This window comes from Gallus gallus, chromosome 7 (assembly GCF_016699485.2).
Source record: "Gallus gallus isolate bGalGal1 chromosome 7, bGalGal1.mat.broiler.GRCg7b, whole genome shotgun sequence".
NCBI classification, from domain to species: Eukaryota; Metazoa; Chordata; class Aves; order Galliformes; family Phasianidae; genus Gallus; species Gallus gallus.
This window is the reverse complement of record NC_052538.1, coordinates 18,532,110-18,550,087: the sequence shown is the minus strand read 5'-3', so window position 1 is coordinate 18,550,087 and position 17,978 is coordinate 18,532,110. Positions and strand designations below refer to the sequence as shown.

The 17,978-nt window shown below is 39.7% G+C and overlaps 2 protein-coding genes across 7 annotated transcripts in view; one reads left to right on the top strand and one right to left on the bottom strand.

Annotated features, from left to right (window-relative positions):
- Nucleotides 1–59: 59 nt before the first annotated feature.
- G6PC2 (glucose-6-phosphatase catalytic subunit 2) lies at nt 60–11,244 on the top strand. Of its 6 annotated transcripts, XM_046944087.1 has the most exons (8): nt 60–170; nt 5,849–6,155; nt 6,419–6,492; nt 6,810–6,919; nt 7,724–7,835; nt 8,686–8,801; nt 10,000–10,220; nt 10,425–11,244. In XM_046944087.1, the coding sequence occupies exons 2-8, from the start codon at nt 6,117–6,119 to the stop codon at nt 10,509–10,511; spliced, it is 759 nt and encodes a 252-aa protein (XP_046800043.1). In that variant the 5' UTR covers nt 60–170; nt 5,849–6,116; the 3' UTR covers nt 10,512–11,244. The 6 variants fall into 6 exon arrangements, with proteins under 6 accessions (XP_046800043.1, XP_004942826.1, XP_422017.3 ...); XM_004942769.5 differs by having other exon boundaries at nt 5,849–6,150; nt 10,000–11,244; XM_422017.7 differs by having other exon boundaries at nt 10,000–11,244.
- A 2,689-nt stretch (nt 11,245–13,933) lies between these two features.
- ABCB11 (ATP binding cassette subfamily B member 11) overlaps nt 13,934–17,978 on the bottom strand; it is a 63,617-nt gene continuing 59,572 nt past the window's right edge. The window contains 3 exon segments of the mRNA XM_040704164.2: nt 13,934–15,748; nt 16,407–16,553; nt 17,365–17,571. Coding sequence (XP_040560098.1) covers nt 15,548–15,748; nt 16,407–16,553; nt 17,365–17,571 — 555 coding nt within the window. The 3' untranslated portion in view covers nt 13,934–15,547.

Genomic DNA, 17,978 nt, shown 5'->3' with positions numbered 1-17,978 from the left:
TTGATTGGCCCGGCCGTCCTTCCTGCTGGAGGCTGGAGCCGCGGGGCGCGATGGGAATTGCCGTGAGGGCCGTGCCGTGATGGATGGCCGTGAGGAGGGGGTAGTCGCCGTGCTCTTCTCCTGCCGCCGACGAGGGCCTGTCGGGGCGGGGACCGCTGAACACGTGGCTGGTACGCTGCTGCGGGTTCGCGGTGCGAAACCGGTGTGAGGCTTGCCCCCTGCGGTGCTTACGCACGCCCACTTGCGGAGCAGTGGCGAGCGAGGTCGGTCTCCAGCAGTGGAACAGGATGGCGCCTTTCTACGCCACCGAAGCCAGAGCTTGTTCCAGTATCTAGTTAGAGAGTTCACAGAACATGCCTGGGGCAGCCCGCTGTTGTTTTGTGGTACTCCCAAGTCACTTTAATTCTCCAGACTTAAATTACCTCGTATGTGGGAAGCTACTCATGTTACCTAAAGAGAGACAGACAGAGGGCTGAGCAGTCCTTTTTGGTAGCAGCATAAGCAGAGTCTGTAGCGCTGCCTGCACTCAGTCACACTTCTGTCACCGGCCTTTGGCACCGCCAGTGCCCACTGACACTTCATGCCATCTTTTCAACACCAGTGTTCCCTCTGGGCTCTGGCCAAGCACTGCTTGTGACCTGGGTACCAGCCTTCTGTTTGCAGTGGGAGTTTCTTAGTGACCAGGTGGTTGCTGTGGCTGATGACTTTCTGTCTTTAACTTGATTTGGTGCTGTTTGTATGATCTCAAAATAATGTAAATATTACTTTGAGAGTTGCTATCTGAAACGATTAATTACTCTTCCCTCCCTGAAGTACTAAGCACAATCTTAGCTGAAGGCACTGTTGGTTGTGTTATTCTTGGACAAAGTTGCTGCTGGTGGATTGTACTGGTAAACCCCACTGCGTTTGTCTCAGTTGACTTGGACACCTGTTCTCCAGTTTCCTAACACTAGCAGTCCTAAGACTAACATTAAACTAGTGTTCCCTATCTTCTTGAGGCTTGTATGCACTACGGTTGGGCTGGTTATTATGAGTACCAAGCCATGTATTGATCTGGGCACAAGACGTGGCTTTTTAAAGTAGAACCATTGCTGTTCTTCAGGGCCAGGTTGGTTGTGGCCCTTGGCAACCTTTTCTAGTACCTCATTGACTGGTTGGCAACCCTGCCCATGGCGGGGGGCTGGAACTAGATGATCTTTGAGGTCTCTTCCAACCCAAGCCTTCTATAATTCTGATTCTATGATTCTGTTCTTTTCCCAACCCAACTTTAGCCCTAACTGAGTGAACACTGCCAGTATAACATTTAAATGTTGCCCCTGACACAACTGCATTTCTTCTTTGGGTTCATAACCATCTGAATATGCAATTTTGCTAAATCTAGTAGTTAAGCAAATACAAATTCAACTAATCTAAACAAACCCTAACTTCTCATGTCTTTTGACAGTGATTCCATCAAAAACAAACCCAACCTAACTCTGGACCAGGAATTTTTTCTGAAATGTGCTATTTTCTAAATGTCTGGCATATTCAAGCCATGCAGTAATGCATGGAAGAAAGTTTCAGCAGTGATTTACCCTCTTTGTGTCCCTGTGAGATTTACTGTAGGCAGTGCAATTGTTCTGATTTCTCCCTTTCTGCACTTTCTAGCTCTTTTTGGGTGTGTGTGTGTGTAATGTGGTTTTACTTGTGCGGTGGCACCAGCGGGTGACAGATGCTTGCAACCAGGCTGAGGGGCATGCTTCTGCAGACAAAACTCTGTTGCTTTATTGTATTGCTAGTTGCCTGATACTGTGGCGCTGAAGACAAGGTTAGGTGAGAGCTTCAGCTCAGGGTCAGGAAGCTGCTGCAGCTTGGATGGAAACTGCTCAGGGAACATAAAATTGAGGAGCTTGGTGCTTGTAAGCAGACTCAGCTCAGTAGGCTTCTACTCTCAGCGGGCTACTGTTGATAGGGTTAGTTTCAGAGGCTAGAGAATGGCAATAAATAAGGCAGAGTGATCTTACTGGAAAGGGAACAAAAAATTATAGTGGAGGTTGTTGCCCTAATGGGTCCAGACTCCATGGCTTCCTGCAGTTTATGGAACTTGAAGGCTAAGTTATACTTTTTACTCACTCTTAAACTCTAGATTGCTTGTGGTACCAAGAACATAGTTCTTCATACTTGAAATTATAATAACGTCCCTTAGCTTTGACAGTTTCAGGATCGTGACAGAACTGTATTCTATGTTTTGTTTGTATCATTTACATCATTACATGCACAAGCGAACAGGAATATATACAATATTAAAGTCTGGTAGCTATTGTTGGTAATGGGAGTTCCTGCAGTTTCCTCAATTTGCATAGTTAAGTTTATTCCAAGGAATGAAGAATTACAGTAGCTAGAAAGGATCGGAGTAAGGTGTCAGAACCAAGAGAAAGCAGTTAGTTTGTGTTAGCTTTTGCTAACTCTCCACTGGTCAGTCCAGCCCACAGGAGTTTTATGTTCACCAGGGCAGCGTGGGTCCAACACGGAGTGCTTGAGGGCATGGAATATGGAAGGAAAGTAAGAGCTTCTTGAAAGACTCTTCTGTTCTGAAATCTGAAATTAAGGTACATCTTCTCAGTGGCTCCATTTGGAGAATATCCATGCCCAAGAAAATAGGTGCCCACTGTTGTATGGAGGGTTTGATAGTTAATCCTCGTAGCTGGTCCAGTGCCAATGAAAACACTGACATGGAAATTACTGTTATTGTTCAACTAACTAAACATAATGTAGCAGAAATTTAGGCCCAGTACATAGGCTCCCATTAACAGTGATTTAGAAGATGTTTGCTTTGATGGTTTTTCTTTCCCTTGCAAACATTTGCTTTGCAACGTCTGACATTGGTTATGTAATGTTTGCTCTCATGTGTAGGTGTAAAGTAGCTGTAAACATTTTGTTCTTCCTCCTGTGGTTCATCGGCGTGGTTTTGTTTCTGTTATTACCAATAATATAGAACATTTTTGATAATCTCTGTTTTTGCATATCTTGGAAAAATGAAGCAAGTTAAAATCTTTTTATTTGAACAGAAACGATTTTAAAGGGTTTTTCGTGTCAAAAGCTTTGATGTCAGAACATGTTTTGAATTATTTTTTTTTACCATTTTATGCAGATCACTAGTTTTCCTTGCATTTCTACTTGCTAAAATACAGCAAATAGTTCTAGTTCATATATTATCTCAAGCGATTCAAAAGACTTGGGAGCATTACAGATCATTTTGCAATGCTTTGCACAGAATAGGAAGGAAAAGCCTATTGAGGAAGTAGCTCTTCATTGCTGGAGTTCAAAGTTGTTAAATGCAGTATATCGATAGATGTTTCTCTGTCTCGTCTTTGCTGGTTGCTGGAGCTAGGAAAGTCTTGGGTATCTCAGCCCTTTGTGGGTTGCCAGATGCCACATGCAGGACAGCAGTGAGCTACACATCAGCTGTCCGTGCCTGTTGGATGAGGCAGGATCACTAGAGCTTCCAGGCACCACAAGAACATCACCTGAGCTGCCTATCTCTCAGAAAACTGCTTACCTCTTCCCAATCCCCCCTGCTTTTTGTTTGTCAGATGTGGACCTGCTGTGTTGTTGGGTTGGTTCTCTTTTTTTTTCCCCAAAAAAATCCAGCTTTTATAAACATGACTTCTCTTGTATATCTTAGATCTGAATGTAGGAGCTGCTGAAACAGTCAGAAGGAATGTGGGAGAAAACTGAAGTTTATTATATGTTTGCTGTTACCCGTTAACAGCATGATGGTGTATTCATTAATTCTAATGTGCTTATCTTCCAATCTAAGCAGAAGTTATCAACTTATGAATCAGCAGCAAAATATTTACAATGAAAATGAATGTCAGAGCTCTAGTGTTTGTACCTGAAGAGGGTGCCTCACTTGAAGTGTTGCTGAGACATGCTCCTTCAGGCTGTGTCAACGGAGCATCTGGAGAGCCAAAGGAGTGCCTGAGTGGATCTGCCCAAGGTGGAGGGTTCTGCCTGAGCAGATGTCCTGGTGTATTTTTGTATCCAGAAGTAGTAAAAGCATGCAAAAAGTTAATGGAAAGGTCCTGCACGTCTTGTGTCAGATAAGCCGTTCTTCTGATACCATTATGTAATAATGGCATTCCAGAGAAACTGGAAGGTGAATTATTTTATTGCTTGGTTTCTCCTGAGGACGCTAAATTGTATCTTGATTGGATCTTACTGCAAAACATTGTTCTTAATAGAACAAGATTTATTTGGACTTACCTCATTATGGCTGCTGTTAGATTAATACGTAAAACTAATGATTCTTCATAAACTAGACTGAAAAACAGACGAAACCTCAGTTTCTCCAAATTCCTTGCATGCTACACCCACACACATATACACACTTGTATAAAAGAGAGATTGTTACTGTTGTTGTAAGTCCTACTTACCTTTAAAGGAGAGATGCTTTAAATCTGCAGCAAAAAGGCATTTCCTCTAGTGAAAACATGTAAATGGTATTTGGAAAGATGCTTCTGAACTAATCATTTCTTGCAAAAGGTCTGGGAGAGGACAGAATGTTAGTTCCCACCAGGTTACTTGCATGGCATCCCCTTCCCTGACACCGTGACGAGCTGTAAGCCATAGGGTAAGGAAGAAACAAACCTTCCTGTATATTTGCAATGATAAGGCTGGGAAATACTTGTGTTGAAATATCTTGGAATTTTGTTTTTCAAAGGGTTTTCCTTGAAACCAAGTGAATAATTTAGTCAGTGTACGGAAAAGTACTTTTGTAGTTACTCAGAAACAGTTCACAGAATTTTCATTCTCTTTTTTAACCTTATGGTTTTCTTTGTGGCTCAGTGCAACTGGGAGCAGTAAGCAGTATAGCTTTTACATCTGGTAAAACGTTTCTGAAAGCAAACTATTAATGGCTAAGTAAAGGTGAGATTGTGTCAGGAAGAGAGGTCTTCTAAGTCCATTTAATGATCATGCCTTGTTTGTTGAATCTACTTAATGGTTCCATGTGACTTCCCTAACCACGCATCATAAAGCCCTGCTAAGCAAAGCAATTCGTTCTCTTTTCAGCAAAACTAGAGAAGTAGTGCCTATCTGCCTCACAGCTTGTGTGGGTTAGCCGTAAGTGCCGTGAAGAAAGTAGTGAAGGTGCTCAATGCATAGAATTACATGCTACACACAATTTGCATATGAGATGATGCTATCATCAGACACTTGGTATCCATTTTATCACTGGGAAAAAGCATTTCTCACCTTACAAGTGAACATGATCTTTATCTATGCTATATTTATTAATACTAATGTTGATAGGTCTGATGTGTGCTACTGTATTATTTGCTCTGTGTATTTAAAATCTCGGTGTCTGGCAGGATCTCGGTGGTCTCCTTTTGGCTGTTCATCATGGTGGATCCAAGGGCTTCTCTTGCAAATACTCTGGTTTGTGAGGCACTGTGGAGCATTTCTGCTGGACTGGGGAGCAGGCTGGGGGCTGCAGTAGGGCAGGTTCAGCTCCTGGCACAGATGTGTAGCGCTTGTGTCATATAAGCAAGGTGTATGAATGGCAATTCTAAATGAGGTGGTTTGGAGGCTAAGCATCATCTGCAGCATAGGGGTTAACATGGCTTCCCTCACCAAGGAAATAATTCTTTTTCACTGCTTTGAGAAAATTGCCTTTTAAAAATGAATCTAGTGTCCAACGGAATCATTAATGTATGGATGCTCATTGTTTTTTCTTTGATTAAAAATGTGTTGTGCAGCGTATTAGGTGCAGTATGGTAGCCAAATTCTACTTCAGACTGAGATGTACAGTTTTAATGACAGTTCTGCAAGGACCAATCACTGTGTATTCTTTCTCTTCTTTATACAGGCAACGCTTAATGAAGTATACACATTACTAATGTCCATCCTGCAGAGAAATGAACTGTGAGAAAATTCAAGCAAACATGTTCCAACTGTTCATACGAAGGATTGCATAAGTCACGCATTGTGTTTCCACAAAACTTTCCCCACAATTTGCTGCTGATCAGCATGTACTTCACTTACTTTCCTCCAATTAAAATTTGCAAACAGACAAGCTTTCCAGTGCTAACAGACTCGTGTGCTTTCCCAGAGATTCAGAGCCACGTGTTCCGGGAATGGCTGGGTACACCACGCTGATACAATATAAAGGCAAGGTTAATCACCTTCTCTCTCATTTTTTAATAGCTCCCTTCCATGGTTCTCATTCTCCCTCACTAGAAACTTAAGATTAAAGGAACTTTACTATATTTCAAGTACAGTTTAATCAATTAAGATGGATCTCCTTCATAGCAATGGAGTGCTTATCATTCAGCATTTACAGAGAGACTACAGGGCTTACCAGGATTTCCTTAATTTTATGTCACATGTTGGAGATCCTCGGAATATATTCTCATTTTATTTTCCTCTTTGGTTTCAGCTCAACCAAGTGGTTGGTACTAAAATGATATGGGTGGCAGTCATTGGTGATTGGTTCAACCTCATATTTAAATGGTAAGAAGTTGTATTTATTCTAAAATTTGTTATTTCTAACAATGGTTAGCATATGTTCCTCAAGTTTGGAAAGTGTTCTGTGCATGGTGTAGTGGTAGACTTTCCCCCATGATTTTAAAATAAGGTTTCACGATGAAGATTTTTAAGATAAGTTTGAAATGAAATTTTGCTAAGACAAGAACCTATAGCACTGTTAGACAACAATTTGGCAGTACAGTCCTTTGTGTTCGTTGTGATATTGTTTATCATACTTTGCTGAGGTGTTCTTACATAAAAATCCTTTTATTGCATTTCTTCTTTATTTTGTTTTCTGTTAGGATTTTATTTGGCCATCGTCCCTACTGGTGGGTGCATGAAACAATGATTTATCCCAATCAGTCAAGCCCATGCCTCGAACAGTTTCCCATAACATGTGAAACTGGACCAGGTAAGAAATGCTGGAGATTGCACTGAAACATTTAATACATATGGTGGCTTTAGGGGTAACTAGAGGGTGTGATTTACAATTATTTTGTATGGTATTAAAAATATGAAGTAGCCTATGGATATGTAACTTCTACATTATGTGCTATAACCCTCGGAGGAGCTCTAGTGTTTATAACAGCAAGGTAGCAGAATAACAGCTCAAGTTTCAGCATGAGTATTTGTTGAATTAGGCCTCTGGCTGCTTAGATTTACAGAGGTGTCTTCAACTCCAATTAGCTCAGGTATGCCATAACTTGATGTATATGAAAAAAATATAACAGTTTGGCACATTCCCTGTAAGCGTGTTGCTGCAGAAAAAATAAATATTACTCAAACTTGTTATCTCATGTTCTTTATATTGCAATGACTCTTTGGGGAAAAATAATATTGAGCAACTCGCGCTGTAAAAATATGGCAGTTTTGTAAAGACATTAGTATTCAACTAGCAGCTAAATGCTCTATTTTTTAACCACAGTCCAAGTCTAAGTCATGGAAAAATGCTATGCTTTCTGATCAAGACACTGGCTCACGCTGGTATAAGATGGGTAAGCTGTTACCTGCTTGATTACTGGCAAATATTCTGGATTCCAAATAGATGAATCTGCTAAAAAAATTATATTGAAAAGAACAAACTTTGAGAAGTAGTTAATATTCTTTCTGCCCTTTTTTTCCTAAAAGATTAGATGCCTGAGTAACTGCCAATAGACATTTTCTGTATGCCTGCTATAGCCATCGTTTTTAAGCTTAAACTTTTCGTATTTATTAGGGAGTCCATCTGGACATGCCATGGGATCTTCCTGCGTCTGGTATGTAATGGTAACAGCAGCACTTAGCTACACTGTGAGGTGGAAAGAGAAATCAGCAGTTACCCTTCACAGGTCAGTATCTTTCCATTATGGTAACTCATACTGATTTTTGTTCATGTGTTATGCCTTTAATGGACTTATTTTAACCAAATATTCATAGTAGGTTTTATCCAGTTTGTTAAAACAAACAAACAAACAAAAACACTGTAATTTACTCCAACTGAAGACAAATAATATTAAGAAGAGTTATGCATTTCTGTAGGTTGGTATTTAATAACTTACAGACATTACATCACAATCTCTCCTTATAGGAATAAGCCTCCTACTAAAGACTGCATCAGGTCTTTAGTGTCAGAAACTTTAAATTCTATCAATTTTTTTTTAATGTGTTGGATCTTTTTTTTTTTTTTTAATTACTGTGTACGTTTACTGCTTCCATGGTAGTCATTCTTACCCTATTTTAAAACAAACACATAATGCTAGCAGAGTTCACTGTACCATGTCATTCAGCTCTGTGGAGAAGCCCTGCAATTGCTTTGGTGTCTGCACTTTCCAAGCTTGGCAAGATTGTCCCTGTATTACACCAAATTAATGATGTTTTGTGTTTGAATATGCATTTATGATGCTAAATACGTTCAAGGCAGTAGTTCTAATTTAACGTGCCTTTCATCACTAAAATATGATAATGTCAAGATCTGAAACGACTGAGGTGTGTTCTTGCAGCCCTGGATGTGGCTGCAAGAGTAACTAACTACTCTTGCTAGTATTTTTAGCACTGACTTCCAGTCTTTAATCCTACGATACGAAACTTCTCTACTTGTAATCTCTGCTCAGTTAAAATATGAGCCTGACACAAATGCACCTGGTGTAAATTATGAGGTAAAATATCTTAACTTTTAAGCGTCTTTCTTTTTCCTTTTAGACTGACATGGTCATTACTCTGGACTATTTTTTGGATTATCCAGATCAGTGTGTGCATCTCAAGAGTATTCATAGCAACACATTTCCCTCATCAAGTTATTCTTGGAGTATTTGCTGGTAATGTTGCTAATTTTTCTTTCCTTCATATATGCAAAATACAAAAATTCAGAAATATGAGAAAAGGCAAGAGATTTTGAGTAGTGCTACTCAACTCGCATTTGTAGTGGTACTCTGGAGTCTCTAGAAGATGACAATCTAATTGTGAAATCTGCAAACTTTTTAAGGCAGTATGTATCTGCTGTCTTTGTAATTCACAGAGGAAGTGAGCTCTTGTCCACATGCAAGATGTTGCTGACTGCATCATTCTCCACAACTCTATAGGCTAGCACTATCTCTTTTGTACTGACTACATCTGATCTTTATCTGTGCTGCCTGTGTGGAAGGTGGTAAGGAAGAAATTGCACTTATACAGCCTTGACTTTCCTCTCAGGAGAGAGCTATTTGGTGCAATTTGGTTTATTTTGAAAGATGTCAAGGAGTAAACTACCATGTGTGCAGTGAGGATAAACATGGGGCCAGAGATCTGCGGCAAAGCAGAAATTAGCACTGCAAACATCCCAGAAGGATTGAAGAATATAAAGTACATATCTCGGAGTTATGTTTCAAAGTGGTATTTAGCATCTTCAGACTACAACCAATCTCTGGTTTCTGTCTGATATGAAGGAGGGTGACTAGAGCATGGAGCAGGGGCTGCTAGTTCCCATTCTCTTTAACATATACAGAGGCCTGTGCAGCATGGGATGACAGCTTGAGATCCCATTCTATAACCAGGATAAAAGGAATAAGAAAGAAGATAGACAGTTGCATGCTGTGTCCTTTCCTTCAACAGTCAAAGCCTGTGTGGGAGCTGGTGTTGCAATCTGCATTGCTGTGCCAGCCTTTGAAAGTTTTCCCTTCTAGAAAAGGGAATGTTGTAGTTTACCTCCAATATTGCATAGGTTGTCATGTGGGAGATGCAGTCTGGCCTAAGGCATGTCTCCTATAAGAAAAAAAAACACCTGGTGCTTGGCATTTAATAGTTCTTTTCCAAATGTAGCAGTTTTGAGTGAGAGAAAAGTCTTTTTTCATCTACCACAGAAGTGGTAAATTGTGTGTATGTGAATACATTTGTATCTATGTGTTTTTATATAAATGTGTGTGCATACATATGTATATTCTTCTGTCTTCAAAAGTCAAATCCTACAGGGGCACTGTAAGATGTACTTCTTTAACGTTAGTGCGCTGTTCCTGGTAACACTGACTTTCTTCTCCACAGGAATTGTTGTGGCAGAAGCATTTGAGCATACCCCTGCTATTCAGACAGCAAGCTTGAGAATGTACATCAAGACAAACTTGTTTCTTTTCATCTTTGCCCTTGGTTTTTACCTAGTCCTGAAGCTTCTTGATATTGACTTGCTGTGGTCTGTTCCAAAGGCCAAGAAGTGGTGTGCGAATCCAGACTGGATAAACATTGACACAACTCCATTTGCTGGACTGGTGAGAAATTTAGGTGCATTCTTTGGCTTAGGTATTGGTATTAATTCTGAAATGTTCATCACCAGCTGCAAAGGTAAAAACAGCTGTAAGCTAAGTTTCCGCGTACTGTGTATAGCTGCTTCGTTAGCTACACTACAGCTGTATAATTTTGTTAAGATACCTACTCATACTGAGTATTTGTTCTACATTCTCTCTTTTTGTAAGAGTGCAGCTATGCCTCTGACTGTAGTCGCCTTGGTTCCATACTGTGTCCACACGTTAATGAGGACAACTGATAAGAAATGTAATTAGGTAAGGTTTCCAAATGGTTGCCAGTGCAAGGATATGAACTGTTCAAGACCCCTCCACAAAGACAGTTCTAACTCATGTTAACCAAGGGGGATGCCGCTGCACCTTTGATGTGCTCCTGGTAAGTAGCCTGTATATCCCAAATCAGTGCATTCAAGAATGGTTTTTGCGACTCAGAAATATTAAGTAGTTGCTGACTTTATTCCTAGAAGCATTGCAATGAAGGTTGCTGCAGTATGGTTTTCTAACGATACTCCGAGTCATGCTGAAGTTTTAAAGTAAAGTATTATTGGCTAGTTTTACTTAGCTACTTAGTCATCTTTTAGTTCTGTCCATTGCCAGCTAGATGGTGCTTTGGGCCTCAGTGGTATATCGTGATACACAATATTTAATTTTTTTATATGTAGATGTGTGTTGAACCGCTAGCTAATGGTGTGACAGTATTACACCACCTACAACTGTACAGCTGTCCCCGAGCACTGTGAAAAAGACCAATGCAGTTATCAGGAAGGTTTTCTATAGGTTTATCTTCTTGCGCTTCCTGAGCTAACAGCTTCTGCTTAAGCCAGATGCGAAAAAAAAAATAAAAGAAAATTTGTTCCAATTAGACTCTGTAGAATATATTGTTGCATTACTGTGATTTTTGTCATTTTTACTTTTAAAAATGATCATATAAATCATGAATGATAATGGTTACACCTTTGATGTTGAAAATACATGAATACGATGTAGTAAATATTGTAGTGCTGTATGTCTACATAGAGCAACAAATGAAGAAAGTTGTCAATCACGAAACTAGCTCAGTATATTCCCTCAAGAATGTTGCTCGTGCTCCTGTATTGCAAGTGTAAATTAGTTTAATTCTGTCATTTCAACAGTCACACGACAGAATCAGTTATTGATTCTCTAAATCATGAAAATAGGATTTAAGAGTAAGCTTGGCTTATGCACAGAGGTAACTAATATGCTAAATGTAAATTTATTACGTAGAACTGATGCTCTACAAATGGAAAGCCACATGCTTTCCCTTTTTCCCTTTTTATTCAGTATTTGTCATGTATTGTTGCGTATTCACTTTCACTGCACAACCTCTAAGCAATATCATCCTTATAATACTGAGTATACACGCAGCATAAGGCTATAAAATGGGTAATGAGGGCTGTGTATGTGTGATCTGAAAGCAATACAGCTTAGATGATGTTAGCATAATATTGCTTTGGACTTCCAGTTAGCAGTGGGATGTAAATAATCTTATTTAATTGGGAAAACAAGGCAAATAGTTTGATTTGGCCCTTGGGAATGCACATGATACAAATTACAGGGACATCCTTTGTTAAAAGCCTTCTAAGACTACTTTGACATTTAAAAAGTTTTTAACAGTCTGAGGAGTGCTCTGCTCTACATAACTACCATTGTCATCTTTAATGATTCTCTGAACTCTTCTCCCACAGCACTTGGCTTGAAACCAACCTTATCTATAATTACGACTCTTTAAAATTTAAGCAAGTATGACTAAGCTAATGGGACTGGAAACAAATAATGAAGAACTAAAAGACAGCTATGACAAAGATTTCTCCTGCATTCAATTTGCTCTGTGCCTGGTTATTCCATAGTAGAATGTAACCTACAAAGCACTAGAAGGTTGGTCTAGTCATCCTTCTGTCCCTCTATCCTGGTCAGCAGGAGATGCTCTGTACATAGCAATCTGGCTATTGCAGCAATGTTTGGGCCTATTGGCAATGTGAGTTTTAAGAGAGGAATTGTGAGTAGACAGATATCACATTTCATGCTATGGGAGGGTCTGCACTTTGTGGTACTGACAAAGATTCTTGGAACCAGTATTAGCATAGACGACTACACATGTAGAATGGCAATTAACAGTTCTGCAGTATCCTTTTATATAGCATATAGATGCATAAGGTGAAAATGAGCTCACTTGTTTTCTTGGAGCTTCCTATTAATTCAGCCTGCAACTACAGTGCTTCAGGGAAAGGGACCAGCTTCCTGTCTGAACCATCTCTTATTTTTTCTGCAGTTATTGGAACATTACTAAAACTAAGCATGATTGGAAAACTGAATAAGTGCAGTTAGTATCATTTTACCAATAACTTCATAATTTGAACTGTTGATATGGCAGTAGAATAGGCACTTTCTGAGTAGCTGCAGTGTGTTGGTGTGTTGGGCTGTAGAGTTTTGCACTTCTGCCTTAAAGAATCTCAAAAGAGGGCTCCCAAAACTTCAAACTGGGTAGCTTTCTCTGGAGTGGTGGGATAAACAGATGTCAGATCAATCTTGAGATTTTGATAGAATTAGTATTGTAAGTCAGGAGTTCGCCATTTCATTGATACAGTCTGTGTGGCCCTTAGACTTTAGTGAATTTATCACCATCGAAAATTACACTTCAAACCTTCTTTAATAAGGCTCTGTGGCAACTTAACTGGGAGCTTTCAAGTTGTTAAAGATTTAAATTATAACTTCATCAGGCTTTTGTAGCTGTTTTAAATTAATATAATGAGAAAGTGCTTACCTGATTCTCTTGCTGTCAGTAATGGGGTCCCAGGAGAAAGTTAATCTTTTATTCTTGACTTAGAGATCTTCTAACTGGGATAATGCAGTGCCAAAAGTCCTTCTGCAGAAAGATCCTGAAAGGTTCCTACTGGCCTGTAACTGAGTTATGTGAAGTAGCAGTTGTGAAGGCAAGTGACCCTCTCTCCTCATACAAACTAGCTCTCAAGCTGGCATTGCATCCAGTTCACAGTGCTTATTTTCACCCATATGCAGCTTTTCTCTTCCTCCCTCTCTTTCTTCCTGCCTCAAAATCCTTTTCTCTGCTCAGATACAACATGCTCCTCTGCACTTGAGTCCCTTCACACAGGTACTAAAGGAATTTACCATCAACTGGTTTCAGTAGCACACAGCTGCAAAATAGCAGGAGGAGGCAACCAAGAATGTGCAGGAGCAGCGCAACTTTTGTACACTGTGAGTGCCTTCTGTTAGCAAGTATGTCTGTGTAATGCATAACTCTCAGTATGTACTTAGTCACCTAAAATTAAGTTACCTCACCAAGAAGAGCAGCTTAATTAGCAATTGTACCACCCAGCTGGGCTTGTGCTGTTGACCTCCGGCAAGGAGACAGCAGACTTCTCTGCAGGCATAGCTTCATTCGCCTTCTCAACAGTTCTGCACTGCAGAGCAGATCCTTGCTACAGACATTAGCTAAATACATTCAAATATTTGCTGTCTGCTGTGGATACTTAACATGCTTATCTGAAAGGTAAGAGATGCTAACGCACAAGCCAGTAAGACATGTCAGTCATTCTGTAGATCGTTTCAGTCCTGAGCCCCCCGCACCTGGTTACTGCTCTGAAACATAAAAAGGCTATAATGATTAAAACAGAAGGCTAATAATGCAGCTTCCTTATTCATTTTCAGTTAGCGACCAAAACACAAATTTATTTGGGAAAAATAGCACATAAAGTAAATTATGTAATAAATTATAAGTAAATAAATTATAAAGTAATATAGTAAATAGTAATATAGTAAATAGTAATATAGTATATAGGAAATTACATAAAGTAAATTATGTGGTTTCACAAGATTCTGATGAAGGCATTCTGTAAGTGGAATAGTATAAATCTATATAAATTATTTTTTGCTGCCTGGAATTAAGACACAAGATGCTACTGAAATTTTCAACTTTACACTTTTAATCAAGTTTTAGCAGTTGTACTGTTGCGTGGTTTTATAGGAAACTCCATCATGGGGCGACTTTTTACAAAGTGGGAGAACTCATCTGCACACACACGAGCTGCAGATGTCAGGATGGTGAGAATTACTTTTCCAGTTAATACATATATATATTATTATTCCAAAGCAAGATTTAAATTTTAATACTGTAATTTGTGTCAGTATTCCCAATCACTACTCAGTAACATATTCCAGGAAAACATGCAGTAGAACTTATAAAAAAACCTTTACAGATACAAGTCTCTGTTAGAGGAAGATAATTCCTGATCTCTGTTGTTCCTGAATGAACCGTTGTTCTATTTCTCAGCTCTGCTTAATACAAACAGCTAGTTAATTATGGCTAAAAATTCTTATCTTTTTCACCTTCACAGTTTCTGTAAAAAATAATTTCCAAAGGCATCGCTGTGCCTTTATGAAAAAAGAAACAAACACGTTATCTGTCATTGTCTCAGTAGAAGTGATTTAAATAACTGTGCCTATCAATTAACTGTAGAATTTTACATTGATTTATCTAAAGCATTTATTGATATTCAAAATCTATTTGGCAGCTTTGATCAGAGAAGTGAGTGCAGGAGAACTGAGAGTTACCAGGTTATATTCCTCATCTGAGTTACTTATTTCCTTACTGTTGTGAAGCTGCCGCCTTTGTGAGCACCTGCTTAATTGGTTTTACTGGAAGGGTACTGCTACGTCAAGCTGAGGGCTCCATGTGTTCGCTCTGTAGCCAGGGGCAACCCTGCCTCTTCCAGCAACGTAGCTGAAGTAGGCATGGAATGAAGTGGGGCAAAGGGTCAAGGTTTTGTACCCAGGAGGAGGGTATCTACTGTAAGTCCTCCTTAGAGCAGAACGTCAGGAGGAATTTGAATGCTTCAATAATACACCTTTATGCTTGGGATTGTTTTTTAAGTCAGACAGCTTACCTCAAGAAGTGGCAGTTTCCAGAACATCAGAATGGAATCTTCCTTGACTGCTAATTAAGGGAGGGGCAGGACTGTGCAGTCTGACTGCAGGTGGTGGCAATTTCCCAACTCACCAGTGAACATCTTCCTATTTTCAGGCTTTCTCTCCCTTTGCAGCGGGCTAAAAACTATTTCCTGAATGCATTAGCTTATGCTTAGTCCCCTCCCTGTGCCTGATCAATTGCTTAACCAGAAAGCGACATAGGTTTAAGGTACTGCGTAACTCACAGTACTGTAGAGCACGTTCTAGCACAGAGGGGTACCAACATACACATACCTACTGCAGAGTATTTGTTCAGATAAATAGTCTTTGAAATGTAGTATCACAGTAATTCAGCTAATCGGGGCTCCAGTGGTAACAAGCTTATAGTATGCTCCTTCCATTGCCATTAGTTCATCATGAGTGCCCCTTTCAATGATGATTCCTTGTGACATCACAGCAATGATGTCAGCATTCTCGATTGTGGAAAGGCGGTGGGCAATGACGATGCAGGTGCGCCCTTCTCTGGCCTTATCCAGCGCTGCTTGCACAGTCTAAAAGCAACAAAGAAAGCATCAGAGTGAAAATGGGCAAATCAAATTAGGGCTCAGAGCTGGAGAGATCTGATTGCTTCAGACTAATTAACTATATTGTACAATACTTGTACAAAAAAGGGAAAGATAAAAATAGAGTAAAAATTAAACCGCAAGGAAAATCTTTTTTTCAGCTGACATGCTCAGCTTGGATGTGCTTCTAAATTTCTACCATTTCTCTAATCTCCAAGCATGACCAAGCCAAGGAATTTATTGCCCAGCTCTTAGGCCCTGCACTGCTGGTTTTATTGGATATTCAGACTCATCATTTGTATGCTTGAATACACTTCTGTTGTGATTTAGGTTGTTTTTATGTGCAAAAGCTGAAAGATTCCCACTGAATGCTGTGAGACCCAGGGAATTAGTATGCACAGTACATAGAAAGTGCTGCTTCTTAATGACAGTTTAAGAGTCTCTGTAGCTGGCTGTTGACTTTATAGCCATGCTTCCTGGATCTTTCAAAAAGATCATTAAAAGTGTAAGTGCTGAATTAGCAATGGGGAATAATGCTGTGGTCATGTGGTCTTTGTACAGCAGGAGGTCTCCACAAAAAAGAAGGCAGCATTGTACCTTGTAAGCCATTGCATTAATTTTCCCTTATTTCGTATTGCAAATTTACCTTTTCACTTTCTGTGTCTAATGCAGATGTAGCTTCATCCAATAATAAAATTTTAGGATCTCGAATGATGGCCCTCGCTATAGCAATGCGTTGTTTTTGCCCACGAGACAGCTGAGATCCTTGAGCACCAACATTAGTTTCATATTTCTGAAAAATATGCAAAAGGAAGATCTTTATGTAGCTGTAAACAAACAAGTACACAAACTGAAGGAGCAGCAGGAGGAGAGAGGCCGGAGCTCTCACCATTGCTGTCTCTTAATGAATCTGGGAAGACAGAAATGCTTTAAGAGCAATACAGATGTTCAAGGACATATCTTTGAACCAGCTTTGTAGTGCCGTAACAGGCCTAAAAAATTCAATGGCAAGATGATGGCTGATTTGTCTGAAGCAAAAGAAATCCCTGACCTAGATTTGGGAGAAGAGGCTAAAAGTGATTGTGGGGCTCACTGGACAAGTGTTTTGTTTGCAAGCCTAAATTATATACATATCTTTCATGTTCTTATTTTTTTTTGTCTGTATGATTTCAGTGCATTTAAATACCTCTCCAGTGCACATAAGCAGCCAGCTTCAAGTGTTTTGACTGAGGTACTGTACCTTTATTGCAGGGCAGCACTCCCACAGCTGAGAACAGGATCTGTATTTCCTGACACTCTGTAACACTGTGACTGCTGAACTATACTTCCTCTTTTTTCTTGTCAGTTACTTTGAGAATCTTCCCTTTTCTCCTAATTTAGAATTATGTTATTTTTAGCTTCATAAATGTTTGCCTACTGTGTAAAGAAAACAGTAACAACTCACACCCAAGCTCTCCGAAACAGAGTGGTCTTTTCTCCTACCATTCTAGTTGTAAAGCAAGACATAAAATATTAACTGCAGCAATTTTAACCAGGTTTTGGTGCAACTCTCTGCAGTGACCGCTGAGCAGCCTGTCCCACAGCCAAGCCTCAGGTGTACTTACTTCAGGAAGTGACATGACAAAATCATGCAGCTGAGCCTTCTTCGCTGCTTCTATGACTTTTTCCATTGTCGTGTCCTTGGTGTTACTGCCGTACTTAATGTTGTCAGCGATGCTGCAGTCGAATAGCACAGGCTCCTGAGACACTACTCCAATTTTCGATCTGAGAAACTGTACATTTACTTTCTTGGTGTCGTGTCCATCTATTAACTACCAGGAAATAGAATAAAATGTAAAATATTATTCCAAAATGATCTGCAAAGCCCAGTTAGTTTATAGCATAAGTAAATGATTTATTACTAAACTACAAGCAAGACTGACCTGAGGTAAGTTGAAGTATCTGTTACATTTGACCTCTTTATACATGATGAATACTTTCCAGCTGTGTCTGTGATTCAGACAAACTCTAAACCATTTGCTTACTCTTATCTCCAGCTGAACTTTTGACTGCCTCAGGTTAGGCACAGGTTTTGCTGCCTTGACAGGCTTAATCATCACCACTCATATTTTTGTCAAATAATGAGATAGCATACTGGATGATTCAGTTTTTACGAGGAAGAGTTATAAAAGCTAGATAAACATAATCTGCAAAGAAGCTGCATGTTGAAACTATATAT